General features: G+C 45.9%; 2 protein-coding genes across 4 annotated transcripts in view; one reads left to right on the forward strand and one right to left on the reverse strand.

Moving 5' to 3' along the window:
* The window catches only part of LOC143786730 (small ribosomal subunit protein bS18m-like), a 29,142-nt gene extending 20,084 nt beyond the window's left edge, over positions 1 to 9,058 (forward strand). Inside the window, exons 5-6 of the mRNA XM_077275792.1 lie at positions 8,827 to 8,886; positions 8,960 to 9,058. Of these exons, the coding sequence (XP_077131907.1) occupies positions 8,827 to 8,886; positions 8,960 to 9,024 (125 nt within the window). The 3' untranslated portion in view covers positions 9,025 to 9,058. The remainder of the gene's footprint in view (positions 1 to 8,826; positions 8,887 to 8,959) is intronic.
* ABRAXAS1 (abraxas 1, BRCA1 A complex subunit) overlaps positions 9,054 to 18,838 on the reverse strand; it is a 65,943-nt gene continuing 56,158 nt past the window's right edge. The window contains exons 8-9 of one of the 3 annotated variants that reach the window (XM_077275784.1): positions 15,054 to 15,171; positions 9,054 to 9,991 (exon numbers count right to left, since the gene is read on the reverse strand). In XM_077275784.1, coding sequence (XP_077131899.1) covers positions 9,594 to 9,991; positions 15,054 to 15,171 — 516 coding nt within the window. In that variant the 3' untranslated portion in view covers positions 9,054 to 9,593. The remainder of the gene's footprint in view (positions 9,992 to 15,053; positions 15,172 to 18,838) is intronic. The other 2 variants (XM_077275785.1, XM_077275786.1) reach the window with 2 other exon arrangements.

An 18,838-nucleotide genomic window follows, 5' to 3' on the forward strand; every position in this document is an offset into this window, starting at 1 on the left:
ATGTAACGTTTTTTGCTCCCGACGGTCCGCCACAACACGGCGCAACCGCCGCACGACGGTTGCGACGTGTGTCAATGCGTCGCAAATGCGTCGCTAATGTTAGTCAATGCAGAAAAAACGCATCCTGCAAGCACTTTTGCAGGATGCGTTTTTTCGGCAAAACGACGCATTGCGACGTTTTGCAGTTAACGCCAGTGTGAAAGTAGCCTTAAATGTTTCCTATACTGCTGCCCTTACTGTAGGTGTTGAACATCTAATCAATGGAAATTAAAGTGTCAGAGCTGTGGTGTTCTGCTCTGGCACATTTTTACAGCCAGAGCTGGTAATAGCTGATTGGTGAGGGGTGCCAAACCCATATTGAGGGCAGGGATTGATCATTACTATCATAACAAAGGAAAAACCTCTGAAAGGTTTGTCCAGGTTTGGAATGCAGAATTCTAAATACTCACAGAGCGCCATTGCACGCGGTCTGTATTCTCTAGTGCTGGCGGGAAGAGCAATCAGTCATGTAGCATGCAATCTGCATATATCCAGCCACATTTCGACTAGATGTGCATGGCCTTATTTTAATACAAGTGAATTGAGTAAGAACAAGCGCATCTACTTGGCTCATGCTTGCCTGCACAGAAGAATCCTGAAAGCGTGCAATAAGGATTCAGAAATCTGTAATCACATAGTGACTGCAGACTTTCATCTCAAACAGTGACAACCCCTTTAAGGAAAATTAATGTCATCAAGGGAAGTTTTCACACTTGAGGCGACTCTGTGAGGAGACGCTCTGGTGTACTTCAGATTTAAAGGGTCATCTGTAAAGAGAAACCTCTTTGAAAAATTGCATATTATGTTGTGGATGCAGTGTAACTGCAAATATGTTCTACTGGGAAAAAAGTTGCAAATATTTCCTCTTTTGGAGTAATTTAGTGGGCATTATATCTATAAGATTCAGTCACTGTAAAGCCCCAAGCCTTAGAAATACCACAATCTCAATATATAGTAAGGCTGCGTCAAAACATTCCTGGCAGTTTTTTTTTTTTTTTTTGGTTGAGAGTGGCTTTGGGGTGTACCATCTGTACGAGAAATTATATATACAGTGGCATGTAAAAGTTTGGGCACCTTTTGAAGATTTGTGTGCCCAGATAACCAAGGTTTCAGACCTTAATTAGCCCGTTAGGGTTATGGCTTGTTCACTATCATCGTTAGGAAAGGCCAGGTGATGCAAACTTCCCAGCTTTATAAAAACAAGGCCTCCTCTAACCGTGTGCCAAAAACTGCAGTCATGGGTTCTTCTAAGCAGCTGCTTAGGACTCTAAAAATGGTGGAGGCCCACAACGCATGAGAAGGCTATAAGAAGATAGCAAAGCGGTGTCAAGCTGCCTTTTACTCAGTTCGAAATGTAATTAAGAAATGCCAGTTGACAAGAACAGTGGAGGTCAAGATAAGGTCTGGAAGATCAAGCAAAACTTCACTGAGAGCTGCTTGTAGGATTCCTAGAAAGGCAAATCAGAACCCCTGCTTGACTGCAAAAGACTTTCAGAAAGATAGCAGACTCTGGATTTGTGGTACCTTGTTCCACTGTTCAGAAACACCTGCACAAATATGGCTTTCATGGAAGAGAAATCAGAAGAAAACCTCTCTTGCGTCCTCATCATACTATTAGCATCAGTAATATGCAAAAGAACATCTAAACAAGCCTGATGCATTTTGGAAACAAGTCCTGATGAGTTTAAAATAGAACTTTTTAGCCAGATTGATCAAAGATATATGTGGAGAAAAAAGGGCACAGAATTTCAGTAAAAGAACATCTCACCAACCATTAAGCATGGAGGTAGATCAATCATTATTTGGGGTTGTGTTGCAGCCAGTAGCGTAGCTACTGGGGGGGCAGAGGGGGCCATCGCCCCGGGCCCTGTCACATGAAGGGGCCCACTGGGAGCCAGCACTGCAACTTCTGTGATGAGGCAGAACACAGCATAGGAGCAGAGCAGTATAATGTCTGCTCCCCTCTGACGGAGACTCTGCAGGCTGGCTATTAGCACAGTGGCGGCTGCAGTCTCCCCCCTGCAGTGAATGGTTTCTCCCATCTGACCTGATCATGAAGCTTTTCCTGGCTGCAGTTTTCTTCACTCTGTGCACGCTGGGATTGGCTCAGGCACGCTGGGTCCTAGTGCCCACACCTTACATTTCACCTGACACCTAGACACTTCCTGGTGCTGCCTGCAAACTTTATCAGTAAGTGCTGGGGATAGAAGATTTTAGGTTTATTAAATTCAGGTATGTCACTGTGATGTGAATGTGAGACCATTAGGGTATTGTGGGGGCTGAAAGTGGGTGAGGGGGACAGGGTACTGAGGAGTGAATGTGAGATGATGGGGATATTGTGGGGGAGGGGAGACAGGGCACTGAGGGGGTGGATGTGAGACCATGGGGTATTGTGGGAGAGGGGAGACAGAGCACTGAGGGGGTCAATGTGAGATGATGGGGGTATTGGGTACTGAAGTGGGGGAGGGGAGACAGGGCACTGGGGGGTAAATGTGAGACCATGGGGATGTTGTGGGGGCTGAAGGTGGGTGAAGTGGGACAGGGCACTGAGGGGGTGGATGTGAGACCATGGGGGTGTCAGGGCACTGAGGGGGTGGATGTGAGACCATGGGGGTGTCAGGGCACTGAGGGGGTGGATGTGAGACCATGGGGGTGTCAGGGCACTGAGGGGGTGGATGTGAGACCATGGGGGTGTCAGGGCACTGAGGGGGTGGATGTGAGACCATGGGGGTGTCAGGGCACTGAGGGGGTGGATGTGAGACCATGGGGGTGTCAGGGCACTGAGGGGGTGGATGTGAGACCATGGGGGTGTCAGGGCACTGAGGGGGTGGATGTGAGACCATGGGGGTGTCAGGGCACTGAGGGGGTGGATGTGAGACCATGGGGGTGTCAGGGCACTGAGGGGGTGGATGTGAGTTGATGGGGGTATTGGGGCTGAAGTAGGGGAGGGGGACCTTCTGGCATTTTCATCTGTTTTAGTCTCCGCTCGGCTCCGTCTCCTGCAGTTTGTGTCCTGTCCGAGGCTCCAGTGTTGGAGCAGCGCAGAGGTCACTAATCAATGTGAGTCTGTGGGAACCTCGTTCTGGCCTCTCTCTCACTCTCAGGCTGTGTGCACACGCTGCGGATTGGCCGCTGCAGATTCATAGCAGTTTTCCATGCAGTGTACATTACCATGTAAACTTATGGAAAACCAAATCCGCAGTGCACATGGTGTGGAAAATACCACGTGGAAACGCTGCGTTGTATTTTCCGTAGCATGTCAATTCTTTTTGCTGATTCCGCAGCGTTTTACACCTGCTCCTGTATAGGAATCTGCAGGTGTAAAAACGCAGATGAAATCCTCACAAAAAACGCAGGAAATCCACGTTAAATCCACAGGTAAAACGCAGCACGTTTTACCTGTGGATTTTGCAAAAACGGTGCGGAAAAATCCACACACGAATCCGCAACGTGGTCACATAGCCTCATAGTCTTACGTTGAGCGCTTGTGACATAGATTCTCACTTCTGGTCAGTCAGAAGCTGCGCTCTCCACTCCAGCGGTGAAAAAAAACCTGCTAGAGTGGTGCTTTAATAATTTAATAATAACAAATTTATTACTATAAAGTTGATAAAGGCTTGGAATAAATGTCTTCAGGCACTTAAACATTACTGTAGCATTATAGGGGCACTCAGAGTATTGCGGCCATCAAAGATGCATAAGGGAGCTGCAGGCCAATCATACTATGTATATGGGAGCTGCGGGCCCATCATACTGTGTATACGGGAGCTGCGAGCCCATCATACTGTGTATAAGGGAGCTGCAGGCCCATCATACTGTGTATAAGGGAGCTGCGGGCCCATCATACTGTGTATAAGGGTGCTGCAGGCCCATCATACTGTGTATAAGGGAGCTGCGGGCCCATCATACTGTGTATAAGGGAGCTGCGGGCCCATCATACTGTGTATAAGGGAGCTGCGGGCCCATCATACTGTGTATAAGGGAGCTGTGGGCCCATCATACTGTGTATAAGGGTGCTGCAGGCCCATCATACTGTGTATAAGGGAGCTGCGGGCCCATCATACTGTGTATAAGGGTGCTGCAGGCCCATCATACTGTGTATAAGGGAGCTGTGAGTCCATCATACTGTGTATAAGGGAGCTGTGGGCCCATCATACTGTGTATAAGGGTGCTGCAGGCCCATCATACTGTGTATAAGGGAGCTGCGGGCCCATCATACTGTGTATAAGGGAGCTGCGGGCCCATCATACTGTGTATAAGGGAGCTGCGGGCCCATCATACTGTGTATAAGGGTGCTGTGAGTCCATCATACTATGTATAAGGGAGCTGTGGGCCCATCATACTGTGTATAAGGGAGCTGCGGGCCCATCATACTGTGTATAAGGGAGCTGTGGGCCCATCATACTGTGTATAAGGGAGCTGTGGGCCCATCATACTGTGTATAAGGGAGCTGTGGGCCAATCATACTATGTATAAGGAAGCTGCGGGCCCATCATACTGTGTATAAGGGAGCAGTACATGAGGGAACTTAGGGGACATTATTAAATGTAAAGTAGGCACTTAAGCATTACTGTATTGTTATAGGGGCACTCAGAGTATTGCGGCCATCAAAGTTGCATATCGTCACAATATGGCGGTAAAATCAATGTTCGTTTTTGTATATAGATTTAGTTTCAATAATAGTAGGGTCATATTCTGAGATTCCCCTATATTCACAACTAGAGTGCGCAACCGTCACTGTAATCAGGGTTAACTGGTTAGGGGCCCACTCAGATGTTTCGCCCCCCCTAAGTTGAAACCCTAGCTACGCCTCTGGTTGCAGCCAATGGCACAGGAACATTTCACGGGCCGAGGTAATGGATTCAATGAAATTTCAACAAATCCCTGATGCAAACATAACACCATCTGTAAAAAAAAAGCCAAAGTTGAAAATAGAATGGCTTCTACAAATGGATAATGATCCTAAACATACGTCAAAATTCACAATAGACTACCTCAAAAGGTTCAAGCTGAAAGTTGTACAATGGTCATCACAACTCACCTTGATACTTTGTCTTCGTTGCCTATGGTGTCTCATTTTAAATATCTAGGTATTAACATATCCAAAGACAGTGAGCTTGATTTACAACTCAATATTATTCCTCTACTGGACTGTTGTGAATTCCGTTCTTGGGTGCCCTCCTGTGGTCATGAGTGGTACTGTGTGAGTTTGTTCTTGGGCTCCCTCTGGTGGCCTTTAGCGATATGGCTGGGCTCAGCTGCTTCATTTCCTTCTATGCTGGGCCTATTTAACTCACCTGGACCTTCATTCGTCGCCTGCTGTCGGTGTATTCAGTCCCGATTCTGAGCTCTCCTGAATATTCCTTGCGACCAGTCTCCTGCTGGAGAAGTTAGGTTTGTTTGTTCATTTTGCTCATTATTTCCTTGTAAACGTTTCTCTGTATATGATGAGTTCAGTCCAGCTTGCTTTTATGTGATTTTTTTGCTTGCTGGTTCTGGGGTGCAGAGTGCGCCCCTCACATCGTGAGTCGGTGGGGGGTTCTTGTATTCTCTGCGTGGTTTATTTTTGATAGTTTTTGTACTGACCGCACAGATTCCTATCTATTTTCTGTCTATCTAGTGTTAGCGGGCCTCATTTGCTAAACCTGTTTCATTTCTACGTTTGTATTTTCCCCTTAACTCACCGTTATTTGTGGGGGGCTGTCTATAACTTTGGGGTTATTTCTCTGAGGCAAGTGAGGTCTTTGCTTTCTCTCTAGGGGCAGTCAGTTTCTCAGGCTGTGAAGAGGCGTCTAGGTTTTTAGGTAACGCTCCATGGCTGCCTTTAGTGTGTGTGGATAGGATCAGGATTGCGGTCAGTATAGCTTTCACATCCCCAGAACTTGTCCTAACATTCTGGTTATATGTATCAGGTCAGTTTTGAGATCCTACCACCGGATCATAACACTGGACTTAGTCAAAATTAAATTTGCCTCGTGGGGTAAACTTCCGCTATCTGTAGCTGGCCATATAAACTTAATTAAAATGGTTTTACTTCCTAAGCTCAACTACTCCCTCCAACATAGTTCGGTGTTGATTCCTAAATTCCTTGACCACGTCTTTCATATGGGGGAAAGGCAGACCCAAACTTAAACTTTCTACTCTCATCTTTCCCTTTGGTAGGAATTCTTAAATCACAAGGTCTCCAGGGTCTCATCTCAGCTTTATACACATACATGTTATCAGTGGGAACCAATTCTGCTATTGTGTCAATTAAGGGAAGGTGGGAAGCTCTCATTCCTGATGCTCAAGATGAGGATTGGGAGGAAATTCTTGAATCTCCGATTGGAGTGTCCCCATCAGTCAATAATAGAATGACCCAATTATATTTCATACATCAGTCATATTTAGCTCCATTGCGGCTCTTTAAGATGTGTCGGTTTCAAACATCGGAATGTTTGAGATGTTATTCGCTGGAAGCCAACTTTATACACATGGTATGGGGTTGCCCCATTATTCAGTCTTACTGGAGCCAGATAACGTCGTTGTTGACTTCTCTAGCACAATCCCCTGTTCCTCTCAATCCCTTAGTTTGCTTATTTGGGGTGCTAGATGATGAAGCCTGGGGATACTGTTAAAATTTTTCTACGTGAGACACTCTTTCTGGCTAGGAAGGTGCTGGCATTGCGTTGGATGGGTAGTGTACACCCCTTTCTCGGGACGTGGATAGAATTGGTAAACTCAATCATACCATATGAGCGGACATTATATCAAAACGGGCTGTTTAAAGAAGTTTGATAAGATTTGGGACAGGTGGAACTCTTCTTGTCTTACTGTATCAGGACATGGTGGCCTGGTACCACCATGAGGGTCATGGTTGTAACGCATTAACACATACTCCACGGCATCAGATAGTTATTATAACTATATATAGATATTGGGCGGCAGATTAGGATAAGATACCGTATATACTCGAGTATAAGCAGAGATGTTCAGCCCAAATTTTGGGGCTGAAAGTGCTCCTCTCGAGACATGGTCGGCGGGTGAGGGGGAGAGAGGACTGTCGCATACTCACCTGCTCCTGGCGCTCCCAACGCTGTCCCATGGTCTCCCGCGCTGCAGCTCTTCCTCTTCAGCGGTCACGTGGTACCGCTCATTAAAGTAATGAATATGGACTCCACTCCCATAGGGGTGGAACCGCATATTCATTACTCTAATGAGCGGTACCAGTGACAGCTCATTACAGGAAGAAGCTGCAGTACCATGGGACAGGCAGGGACAGCGCCAGGAGCAGGTGAGTATTTCATATTCACCTGTCCGCGTTCCATCCGCCGGGCGCTGCTCCGTCTTGCCGTCCTCTTGCTGTGACTGTGCAGGTCAGAGGGCGCGATCACGTATGAGTGTGCGCGCCGCCCACTGCCTGAACAGTCAGTGCGGAGAGGCGGGACGCTGAGGGGCAGCGACGAGAGGCGATTTTTTTTTTTTTTTTATTGCAGCAGCAGCATTACATGTGGCACAATGCTATATGGAGCCATAACGCATGGAGCATTATATGGGGCCATAATTGCATGGAGCATTATATGGGGCCATAAAGAACTGCATGGAGCATTATATGGGGCTCCTGATTCAATATTGATATTCAAAAACACTTAACCTACTGATGTCTCAATTAATTTTACCTTTATTGGTATCTATTTTTATTTTTGACATTTACCGGTAGCTGCTGCATTTTCCACCCTAGGCTTATACTCGAGTCATTAAGTTTTCCCAGTTTTTTGTTGCAAAATTAAGGGGGTCGGCTTATACTTGAGTATATACGGTAGTTATGACTTAATTGGTTGTATAATGAAGAGGAGAGAGGAAGAAGAATACCTTTTTTTTTTTTTTTCTTTTCCCTCTTTTTCCCCCCTCTTTTTGGATATATGCTACCAGGCCGACATGAAGTTATGGTGAATAATTTAATGCACAAATTTGTTGTCCATTCGTAATTACCTTGACAAGTGTACTTATGCGGGCTTGGATGCACAAAAATGTATGTTGTTACTGTTTTGGTTAATAAACGAATTTAAAAAAAAAAATAAAAAAAACAACAATGGTCTACTGATGGGATCATCATTGAAAATCTTGGGCTAGACCTCAAAATAGCAGTGCATGCAAGATGACCCAGGAAATTCACAGAACTGGAACCATTTTCCAAGGAAGAATTGAAAGACTCTTGGCTGGCTACAAAAAGTATTTACAAGTGGTGATACTTTCAAAAAGGGGGTGCTACTAGGTACTAACCATGCAGGATTCCCAAACTTTTTTGTATCGGCCCATTTTCCTTTTTGTAATTTTTAGGCTATGTGCACACGTTCAGGTATTTTTCGCGATAAAAACTCATCAAAAACGCATACATTATGCATCCTATCATTTAGAATGCATTCTGCATGTTTTGTGCACATGGTGCGTTTTTTTCCACGAAAAAACACATTGCAGTAAAAAAAAGCAGCATGTTCATTAATTTTGCAGATTTTCCGCGTTTATCCCGCAATTCTATGCATTTGGAAAAAAACGCACAAAAAACGTGTCAAAAACGCATGCGGATTTCTGGCAGGTTTTTGTCAGGAAATTTTCTGCAAGAAATCCTGACGTGTGCACATACCCTGAAAATGTAAAAAATGAAAATGTATATGGAAATGTGTCATCTTTAATTTTAGCCCTTTTTGAGACCATTTAATCTTCAAATTGCTTAACTGTTCACAATAGCAGTAATTTTGACCAGGGGTGCGTGCCACTTAAACATTTGCATTGTTGCTTCTTTTACAGGGTTGTGTGGTCTGAAACAAAGGGCAGTAGCAAAAGCCATTAAAAGGGCGATTATTATGGGTAAGTTGTGGTTTGCTCCTTTTTCTTCTCTTCATGATTTTGTACATAATAATGCATGAAATTTGTCTTCTAGGGTTTATGCCTGGCACATACAAAGACCCTGCCTACCTCAAAGACCCAAAGATTTGTGATGTTTAATAAGTGTTTTGCTAATAAAAGATTGTGATGGAAATATTTGACTTTATTGACCATGGTAACCTAAACCCAACTTACTACTAATATTAGCAAAGGAATTCATCAGTAAAGACACCAAAGTTAGAAAATAAATTTATTGGTTTTAAGTAGTTATCAGCGCAAGTGCTCATTACTAGAGTTTTCCTAGGGTGCTTGGGTATGCACAGAGTATCACGGGTGCTCGAGTGATATGTTAAAGTCCCTGTGGCCATGTTTTTCGGCTGCTAGACAGCCCCAAAACATACGGGACTCGAACATGTAACTTGAGCACCCGCCATACTCGGTGCATACCCAATCACCCTAGGCAAGCTCTAGCAACGAGCACTTGCGCTGATTACTAGTTTTAAGTTATCCATCAAACTCATGATGGAGACAAGTACAAAATGGAAAATATTAACCACTCCAGTATATTTGCGATATAAAAACACATTCTTTCACTCCTGCAATTAAAAAATCATATTCTTCTAAAGCAAAGTTTTCGGTAAGAAGAGATGAGCACACATCTCGGGACCTGCCATTCCTATTTCAAACTACTAAAATGTGGGGGATGGTGTACCCGTCCAGTCTATTGTCAGCTGCTCAGAGTCATCCGTTTCTGTGCCACTATTGAACAGTAATCTGTCTTCGGTGCTGTTCTTCTGTTGTGTAGTTCTTCTGGTCATTGCTCTTAGTAAACAAGCTTTCCTTTTTTGAGGTGGTCTTTTTCGTTTGCCAGTTTTCTGCATAGAAACTTTAGAGAGGTCTCCAGGTTGAATTAACAAGGTAAGATTTTTCAGGTCGGAGCAGTTATGGTTGGTGGCACAGATGTGTGGTATGGTCTCCCCATTCACAGTGAGGGAGGAGGACTGAAGAACAGCAAATTTAGGGAAAAAGTTGCGCAAAGCTTGACAAAGGAACACATTTTCTTCGGGGCTTGCCATTTCTTTATTGCCTACAATATAAAAGGTGGAATATTAAACCTACTGGAAGAACAAATGCTAAACAAAACAGGTTTTTTTTCCCTTCCTTCTGAACAAGATTATAAGGCTATGTGCACACGTAGGAAGGGTCCTCTGCGGGTTCTCCCGCAGCAGATTTGATAAATCTGCAGGGCAAAACCGCTGCGGTTATCCCTGCAGATTTATCGCGGTTTGTCTTGTGGTTTCCGCTGCGGTTTTACTCCTGCACTTGTTTTACTACTGATGCTGCATATGCTGTGGGGAGAGGTGAATATCGCAAGTGCCGATGCCCCCGCCTGTTCAGGATAAGAGGTGAGTATGTCTTTATTTATTTTTATCGCAGCAGCATATGGGTCAAATATTTATTTGGAGCATCTCATGGGGCCATAATCAACCTTTGTGCAGCATTATATGGGGCAAATGTTTCTATGGAGCATCTTACGGGGCCATAATCAACCTTTATGCAGCATTGTATGAGGCAAATGTTTCTATGGAGCATCTTATGGGGCCATAATCAACCTTTATGCAGCATTATATGGGGCATATTTTTGTATGAAGTATCTTATGGGGACCATCATAAACTTTATGGAGCATTATATGGGGCTCCTGATTCAATATGGATATTCAGAAACACTTAACATACTGATCTCAATTAATTTTACTTTTATTGGTATCTATTTTTATTTTTGAAATTTACCGGTAGCTGCTGCATTTCCCACCATAGGCTTATACTCGAGTCATTAAGTTTTCCCAGTTTTTTGTGGCAAAATTAGGGGTTTCGGCTTATACTCGAGTATACACGGTACATAGACATTGTTTTCATGGCATCCGTTCTTAACAAATCCATTGCAAAGATTACATAGGAAATGGTATTAGGCTTTTTATATAATTGTGGATGTAATAAAAAACACTTAGCGAGAACCTGTCGCCAGGTTTGACCTATAAGAGATACGGCCATCACCTTTCAGGGCTTATATGCAGTATTCTGTAATGCTATATATCTGTCCCCAACCCGACCTGTAAGAGATGAAAAATAACTTACTATACTCACCTGTGCGGCGGTCCGGTCAGATGGGTGTCACTGGTCTTGGTCCGGCGCCTCCCATCTTCTTGCAATACCGCCCTCCTGCTTGCTTCGTGTGGATGACGTGTCTCCTCGGCACCGCGCTCCTGTGCAGGCGCACTTCTGTGCCCTGCTGAGGGCAGAGCAAAGTACTGCAGTGCGCTAGTGCCAGGAAAGGTCAAAGAGCCCCGGCGCATGGACACTGCAGTACTTTGCTCTGCCCTCAACAGGGCAGAGAAGTACACCTGCGCAGGAGTGCTGTGTCGGGCAGATTGTGTGGATGACGAAGGGACGCGTCATCCACACAAAGCAAGCAGGAGGACGGGGATCGTAAGAAGATGGGAGGCACCGGACCAAGACCAGCGATGCCCATCTGACCGGACCGCCCCGCAGATGAGTATGTTATTTTTCTTGTCTTACAGTTTGGGTTGCGGGTAGATATACAGCATTAAAAAAAACAAAATCCAGCTCACCATATCGACATTCCCAAGAGCTCGGAGCACGGAACCGCTGTGTCAGGGCGTGAACGAACAGGAAAAGGAAAAAGATCCAGCTCAACGATGCAGTGAAAAATCCATAACTTTATTTCACTTCCAAAAATATCGTGTAAGGATAAAACATCAGCACACAATTAAAAACCAAGATCAACGCGTTTCTGGTGGCTAAGCACCCTTAATCATGAATTACAGAATGCTGTATATCAGCCCTGAAAGGTGATGGCCAAATCTCATAACGGCAATCCTGGTGATAGGCCACTTTAAACACCTTAAGGCCATGTGCACACGTAGGTTCGGGTCCCTGCGGGTTCTCCCGCAGCGGATTTGATAAATCTGCAGGGCAAAACCGCTGCGGTTATCCCTGCAGATTTATCACGTTTTGTCTTGCGGTTTCCGCTGCGGGTTTTGGTTTTACTATTGATGCTGCATATGCAGCATCAATAGTAATGTTAAAAATAAAATAAAAAAATGGTTTATACTCACCCTCTGACGTCCCGATCTCCTCGGCGCTGCAGGCGGCGGTCCGTTTCCAAAGATGCTGTGCGAGAAGGACCTTCGTGACGTCACGGTCATGTGACCGCGACGTCACCGCAGGTCCTGCTCGCACAGCAAACCTGAGACCGGACGGCCGCGTGTAGCGCTGAGAGGTGAGTATAGCATTATTTTTTATCTTAATTCTTTTTTTTTTACCACAAATATGGTTACCAGGGCCTGGAGGAGAGTTTCCTCTCCTCCACCCCGGGTACCACCCGCACATTATCCACTTACTTCCCGCATCGTGGGCACAGCCCCATGTGGGAAGTAAGCGGATCAATGCATTTCTATGTGTGCAGAATCGCTGCGATTCTGCACAAAGAAGTGACATGCTGCGGGTTGTAAACCGCTGCGTTTCTCCGCGGTTTTTCCCGCAGCATGTGCACAGCGGTTTCCCATTGGTTTACTGCTGCGGACCCGCAGCATCAAAATCGCTGCGGTTCTGCAGTAAAAACCGCAACGTGTGCACATAGCCTAAAGGTGAGAAATACTGAAAAAAATAGGCTGGGTAAATGTATGAAAAATCATCTGATACCTACATGTCATTATCTTGATAACTTTTTGCGGTGTCTCTTGTACTGACACATATTGGTGGGGGTAATCTATATATATAATTGTCTAAAGGTTTTTCTGTCTGTCTGTCTGTCCTGGAAATCCCGCGTCTCTGACTGGTCGAGGCCGCCAGGCCTCGACCAATCAGCGACGGGCACAGCATGGCGACGGTGATGTCATAAAGGTTGCCTCGACCAATCCGCAACGGGCACAGTCTGCTGCGAATTCGCCTCGACCAATCAGCGACGGGCACAGTATCGACGTAGATGTCATAATGGTTGCCATGGCGACGATGATGTCATAAAGGTTGCCTCGACCAATCAGCGACGGCCACAGTCTGCTGCGAATTCTGGAATCATCATTGTCCATATACTACGGGGACATGCATATTCTAGAATACCCGATGCGTTAAAATCGGGCCACAATCTAGTACCTAATAAAAGTCTAGAACGGTGTGCTGGGACACACTGTCTGTTGTCCGATGCAGTGATGGCTTTTTTAGATGCTTTTAAAGGGACTCTGTCAGACAAGAATGACTGTTCGAACCAAGTACAGGTGCTCTATGCATCATGGCGGGAGCATCTCATGTGTTTTTTCATAAGATTTCACAAGCCATTATGCTGTTCACATTTCATGTATCGCACATTTCCTTGCTTTAGCACAGTAAAATTGAGTGCAGCCATTATCTATTTGCTATGTAAGACTTTTTTGGTTATGCACCAGTTCAGACTAGATGACTGTTCAGTCAGTTTTTCTATATTTACTATGTACTATTTTTTCTGACTTGAACGCCTCGCCCTTCACCATGCTGTGATTTTAATTACATCCAAACACAGTTGGTTCCGACCTTCCTATAAAAGCAGGCTTTACCATGTTATTAGCCATAGGTAAGTGTTCACACTAGGCAGACAGGTCAGGTACCCATCCGATCTGAGATTACCTTGATGTTTGGTGGATGGGCTCACAATTTTTGGCCAAATCTTGTGCTAAGCATCTCATGTGTTTATTCATAGATTTCACAAGCCATTATGCTATTCACATTTCATGTATCGCACATTTCCTTGCTTTAGCACCGTAAAATTGAGTGCAGCCATTATCTATTTGCTATGTAAGACTTTTTTGGTTATGCACCAGTTCAGACTACATTGCTGTTCAGTCAGTTTTCCTATATCTTCATGGCGCGCCAGCCATATAAAAATACCTTCTCCTCTCTTCTTTGGCTCTATGAAGCCAGAGCTGTCAATCAAAGAAGTGGGGGGGGTGGAGATTGAGAGAAAAAAGCAGGTAAGAAGCTGTATATAAACGATTGGCCCCACCGTAAAGCACAAAGTGGTAGTTCTTGGTTAGAACAGTCATTCTGTGCTCACAGTTCCTTTAACTTATATGGATTTTATCTTGTTTGGTCTGTATAATTGTATTAAAAGGGAACCTGTCAGCAGGTTTTTGCTATTAAGCAGAGAGCAAATAATGGAGAGTCTGATTCCAGCGATGTCGCTCAGTAGCTTGCTGTAGTTTCAATACAATCATTGTTTTATCAGCAGGAGATTATCACTGCCGGACTAGATGTCCCATATGCCAGGCAGTCCACCTAATTTGTAACCCCACCCCCACCACTTATTTTCAGCTTGCTAACAATGCAGTGTACATAGGAAGCAGCCAATCAGTGGTAAGGGTGGGGGTTATTCACAGTTCAGCATTCTGACCACTACACATCTAGAGCAGTGTTTCCCAAACTCCAGTCCTCACTGACCCCAACAGGTCGTGTTTTCAGGATTTCCTTAGTATTGCACAGGTGATGGAAGTATCAGGAGTTTTCTCACTTGTGAAGCACTAAAGAAATCCTGAAAACATGACCTGTTGGGGTCCGTGAGGACTGGAGTTTGGGAAATACTGATCTAGAGCTAGGATTCTATCAAAATTGCACCAAGCAGTCCAGTAATTGATACATTGCTGGAATCGGGCTCTCTGCCCTTACGTCATGCAGCTCAGATTACATAGCAAAAACCTTTTAATATCTGACATATTTTGCACTTGACTTCTCGGGGTTTTTTTTAGAATGCGCGAGTACTTTCTCAATGTCTGCTGTAGGTTTTATTTCACAGTGAAATCTGCATGCTTGGGTGTGCCTCTCCTACCAATCTCTGTACTTCCTGCTCTGTCTTGAAGGACGTGGCCACTGCAGCCAGTCAATAACCGCATCCATAGCCACGATATCACTACCAGGGTCAATGATTGGCTGTTGTGATAGTAAACAGACGGGTGGGTGACATCAAAACATAAAAGTGACTGGAAAGGTGAATATTACTACTTTATTTTACTCTTTCCAACACTTTTCTTTTTAGCACATTCCAAAGGAGCCATAAAAACTACCATGATAAACTGTAAAACCATTTCCTTATAAAACCTTACCATTACCATGTTTACAAAGTTGTTGCTTCTTTTTTGTGATTTGCATCTTGAGCTGGTTAACTTGCTGCAGTAGTTTTTCCACAAAATTTTCACTATCTGCCACACGACTGCAAGTTTCCTGTAAATGGAAGAGGTCACAAATAACTACACACTGTTGGGCCATGATTAACCCCTTCATGAGCCTGCGGTTTTCAGTTTTTGCGCTTTCGTTTTTTTCCTCCCTTTATTCCTGAAAACCATAACTTATTTTTCCGTCAATATAGCTGTATGAGGCATTTTTTTTTGAGGGACAAATTATACTTTCGAATAAGTCCATTCATGGAAGAAAATTCCATGAGTTGAAATTGTAAAAAAAAAAAAAAGTGCAATTCCAATTTTTATTTACGGTCATTATATATTGCAAACCTGACCTGCCAATGTAATTCTCCAGGTTAGTACAAGAATGCAGATACCAAATAAGTATGTGTGTTTTTTTTTTTTTAATTAGTATTTAACCCCTTCAGAAACACAAGCCTATTTTCACCTTCATGACCAGACCAAATTTTACAACTCTGACTAATATCATTTGTGTGGTAATAACTCTGGAACGCTCCAATGGATCCCAGTGATTCTGAAAAAAAAAATTTTTGTGACATTGTACTTCATGATAGTGGTAAAAATGTCTTTGATATGACTTATTTGTGAAAAAAATGGAAATTAATTTTGCAACTTTCAAACATTAAATTTGTATGCCCTTGAATCAGAGAGATGTCACACAAAAAGGAGATTTTTGTTTACTTACCGTAAAATCTTTTTCTCCGAGCCATTCATTGGGGGACACAGGACCATGGGTGTATGCTTGCTGCCACTAGGAGGACACTAAGTAGACAGAAAGATTAACTCCTCCTCTGCAGTATACACCCCATCACTGGATACAATTTCAACCAGTTCGGTAGTAAAGCAGTAGGAGCATGAACAAAGACAACTATGTCAAAACCAAGAAGTAACAACAAGCCAAAACAGGCTAACAGGGTGGGTGCTGTGTCCCCCAATGAATGGCTCGGAGAAAAAGATTTTACGGTAAGTAAACAAAAATCTCCTTTTCTCCTACGCCTCATTGGGGGACACAGGACCATGGGACGTACAAAAGCAGTCCCTGGGTGGGGAGCAATATGCTAATACCCCATGTACCACTGGCTTACGGCTTAAGGAACTGCCGCTTGCAGAATACGCCTGCCAAGGGCGGCGTCTGCGTAAGAAATAGAATGAATGTGGTAATGCTTGGTAAAGGTGTGCAAACTGGACCACGTCGCAGCCTTGCAGACCTGTTGTGCCGACGCCTGATGCCGAATGGCCCACGAGGCGCCCACCGACCGAGTAGAATGAGCCTTGATCCCAGCTGGGATAGGCACACCCTTGACACGATAGGATTCTTGAATGGCTGACCGAATCCATTTTGCCAGAGTGGCTTTTGAAGCAGGAGAACCCCTCCTGGGCCCCTCTGGAAGTACGAACAGGACGTCTGACGTACGAAAGGGAGCCGTCCTCGAGACGTACCGACGAAGAGCTCTCACCACATCAAGAGTGTGTAGAGCCTTCTCGATGCGATGGACAGGTGTCGGGCAGAACGAAGGTAAAACAATCTCCTCATTTAGGTGGAAAGAGGAGACGACCTTGGGCAAAAAGGTGGGAGAGGTCCTCAAGACCGCCTTGTCCGGATGAAAAATTAGGAAGGGAGGGCGGCAAGAGAGCGCAGCCAACTCCGAGACCCGTCTGATGGACGTGACGGCCACCAGGAAGACTACCTTCCAAGAAAGGAGGGTTAAGGAAACGTCCTGCAGCGGTTCGAAGGGAGCCTCCTGAAGTGCTCCGAGAACTAAGTTGAGATCCCACGGATCTAAGGGTGACCTGTAGGGAGGCGCCACACGGGAGACTCCCTGGAAAAAAGTTTTCACCGGCAACCTATTGGCAATCTTCCGCTGGAAAAGAACTGACAATGCCGAAACCTGACCCTTTAGGGAGCTAAGGGCAAGTCCCGACTCTAGTCCGGACTGAAGAAACTCCAGTATGGAAGGAACAGAAAACACTAGAGGGGACCGTCCCTGTGCCTCGCACCATGAGAAAAAAATTCGCCAGGTACGGTGATAAGCACGCATGGAAACAGGTTTCCTAGCTCTGATCATGGTGGAGGACACCCTGGGAGAGAAACCCGCTTGGCCTAGAATCCAGGACTCAACAGCCAGGCCGTCAAAGACAGGGCCCCTGAGTTCTGATGGTAAATTGGGCCCTGTGAAAGAAGATCCGCGCGATCTGGAAGACGCCAAGGGACGTCGGTTACCAGCTGAACCATTTCGGCGTACCATGCCCGACGCGGCCAGTCTGGCGCGACGAGAATCACTGGTACCCCCTCTGCCCTGATCTTTTTGATGACCCTCGGTAGTAGGGGAAGAGGAGGAAAAATGTACGGGAGTCGGAATTGGCGCCAAGGCAGGACCAGGGCGTCCACTCCGAGGGCCCGTGGGTCGAGGGACCGAGCAAGGAACTGAGGAACCTTGTTGTTCATCCTGGAAGCCATGAGATCCACATCCGGAGTCCCCCAGCGATGGCAAATCTGCTGGAAGACCTCCGGGTGGAGGGACCATTCTCCGGAGGCGATGCCCTGGCGGCTGAGGTAGTCCGCCGCCCAATTTTCCACACCTGGAATGTGGATCGCCGAGATGGTCGAATGGTTCGACTCCGCCCAATGGAGGATGTGAGACACCTCGAGCATGGCCGTCCTGCTGCGGGTTCCGCCCTGACGGTTGATATACGCCACGGCCGTGGCGTTGTCGGACTGGATTCTGACTGGATGACCTGCCAGAAGACGGTGAAACTGGTACAGTGCTAGCCTGATAGCTCGAATCTCGAGGATGTTGATGGCAAGGCGAGACTCTTGAGCGGACCACCGCCCCTGGGCTGTGTGATGGTTGAAGACCGCTCCCCAGCCTATGAGACTGGCATCGGTGGTTACCACCAGCCATCGTACTGGGAGAAAGGACCTCCCCTGAGTTAGGGAGGACTTCAGCGTCCACCACCTTAGGGTCTTCCTGACCCGAGGGGACAGGATAAATCGGCGATCGAGGGAGGACGGTTTGCCGTCCCAAGCCGACAAAAGTGCATGTTGCAGAGGACGGAGGTGAAACTGCGCAAATGGAACCGCTTCCATGGCCGCTACCATCTGTCCGAGAACTCGCATGCTGGCGCGAATGGAGTGGGATACTGGGCGAGAAAGACGCTGGGCTCCCTGCTGCAAGGCCAAAACCTTGTCTTGAGGGAGTATGACCAGACCGCGGGAAGTGTCTAGTATCATCCCCAGGAAGGAGATTTGTTGAGCCGGAATTGGAGAAGATTTTTCGAAATTTATCTTCCATCCCAGACGAGAAAGAGTATCCACCGTGAGAACGACGGACTCTTCGCACGCCGGGTAGGAAGGACCCTTTATTAGGAGGTCGTCCAAGTACGGAATTACCACCACTCCCCTGGAATGAAGAATGGCCATGGCAGCCGCCATGACCTTCGTAAAAACTCTGGGGGCGGTGGCGAGACCGAAGGGCAAGGCCACAAATTGGAAGTGTTCCCCGCAAAAGGCGAAGCGAAGGAACTGCTGATGCGGAGGAAAAATCGGTATGTGCAGGTAGGCATCCTTGATGTCTATGGATGCCAGGAATTCTCCCTTTTCCATAGACGCGACCACAGAACGGAACTGAGAGCCAGGTTTGATGGAACAAAAGTAGACGTCCGCCTACTTTGTCGGAGTCCACCGGATG

This window comes from Ranitomeya variabilis, chromosome 1, assembly GCF_051348905.1.
Source record: "Ranitomeya variabilis isolate aRanVar5 chromosome 1, aRanVar5.hap1, whole genome shotgun sequence".
NCBI lineage: Eukaryota > Metazoa > Chordata > Amphibia > Anura > Dendrobatidae > Ranitomeya > Ranitomeya variabilis.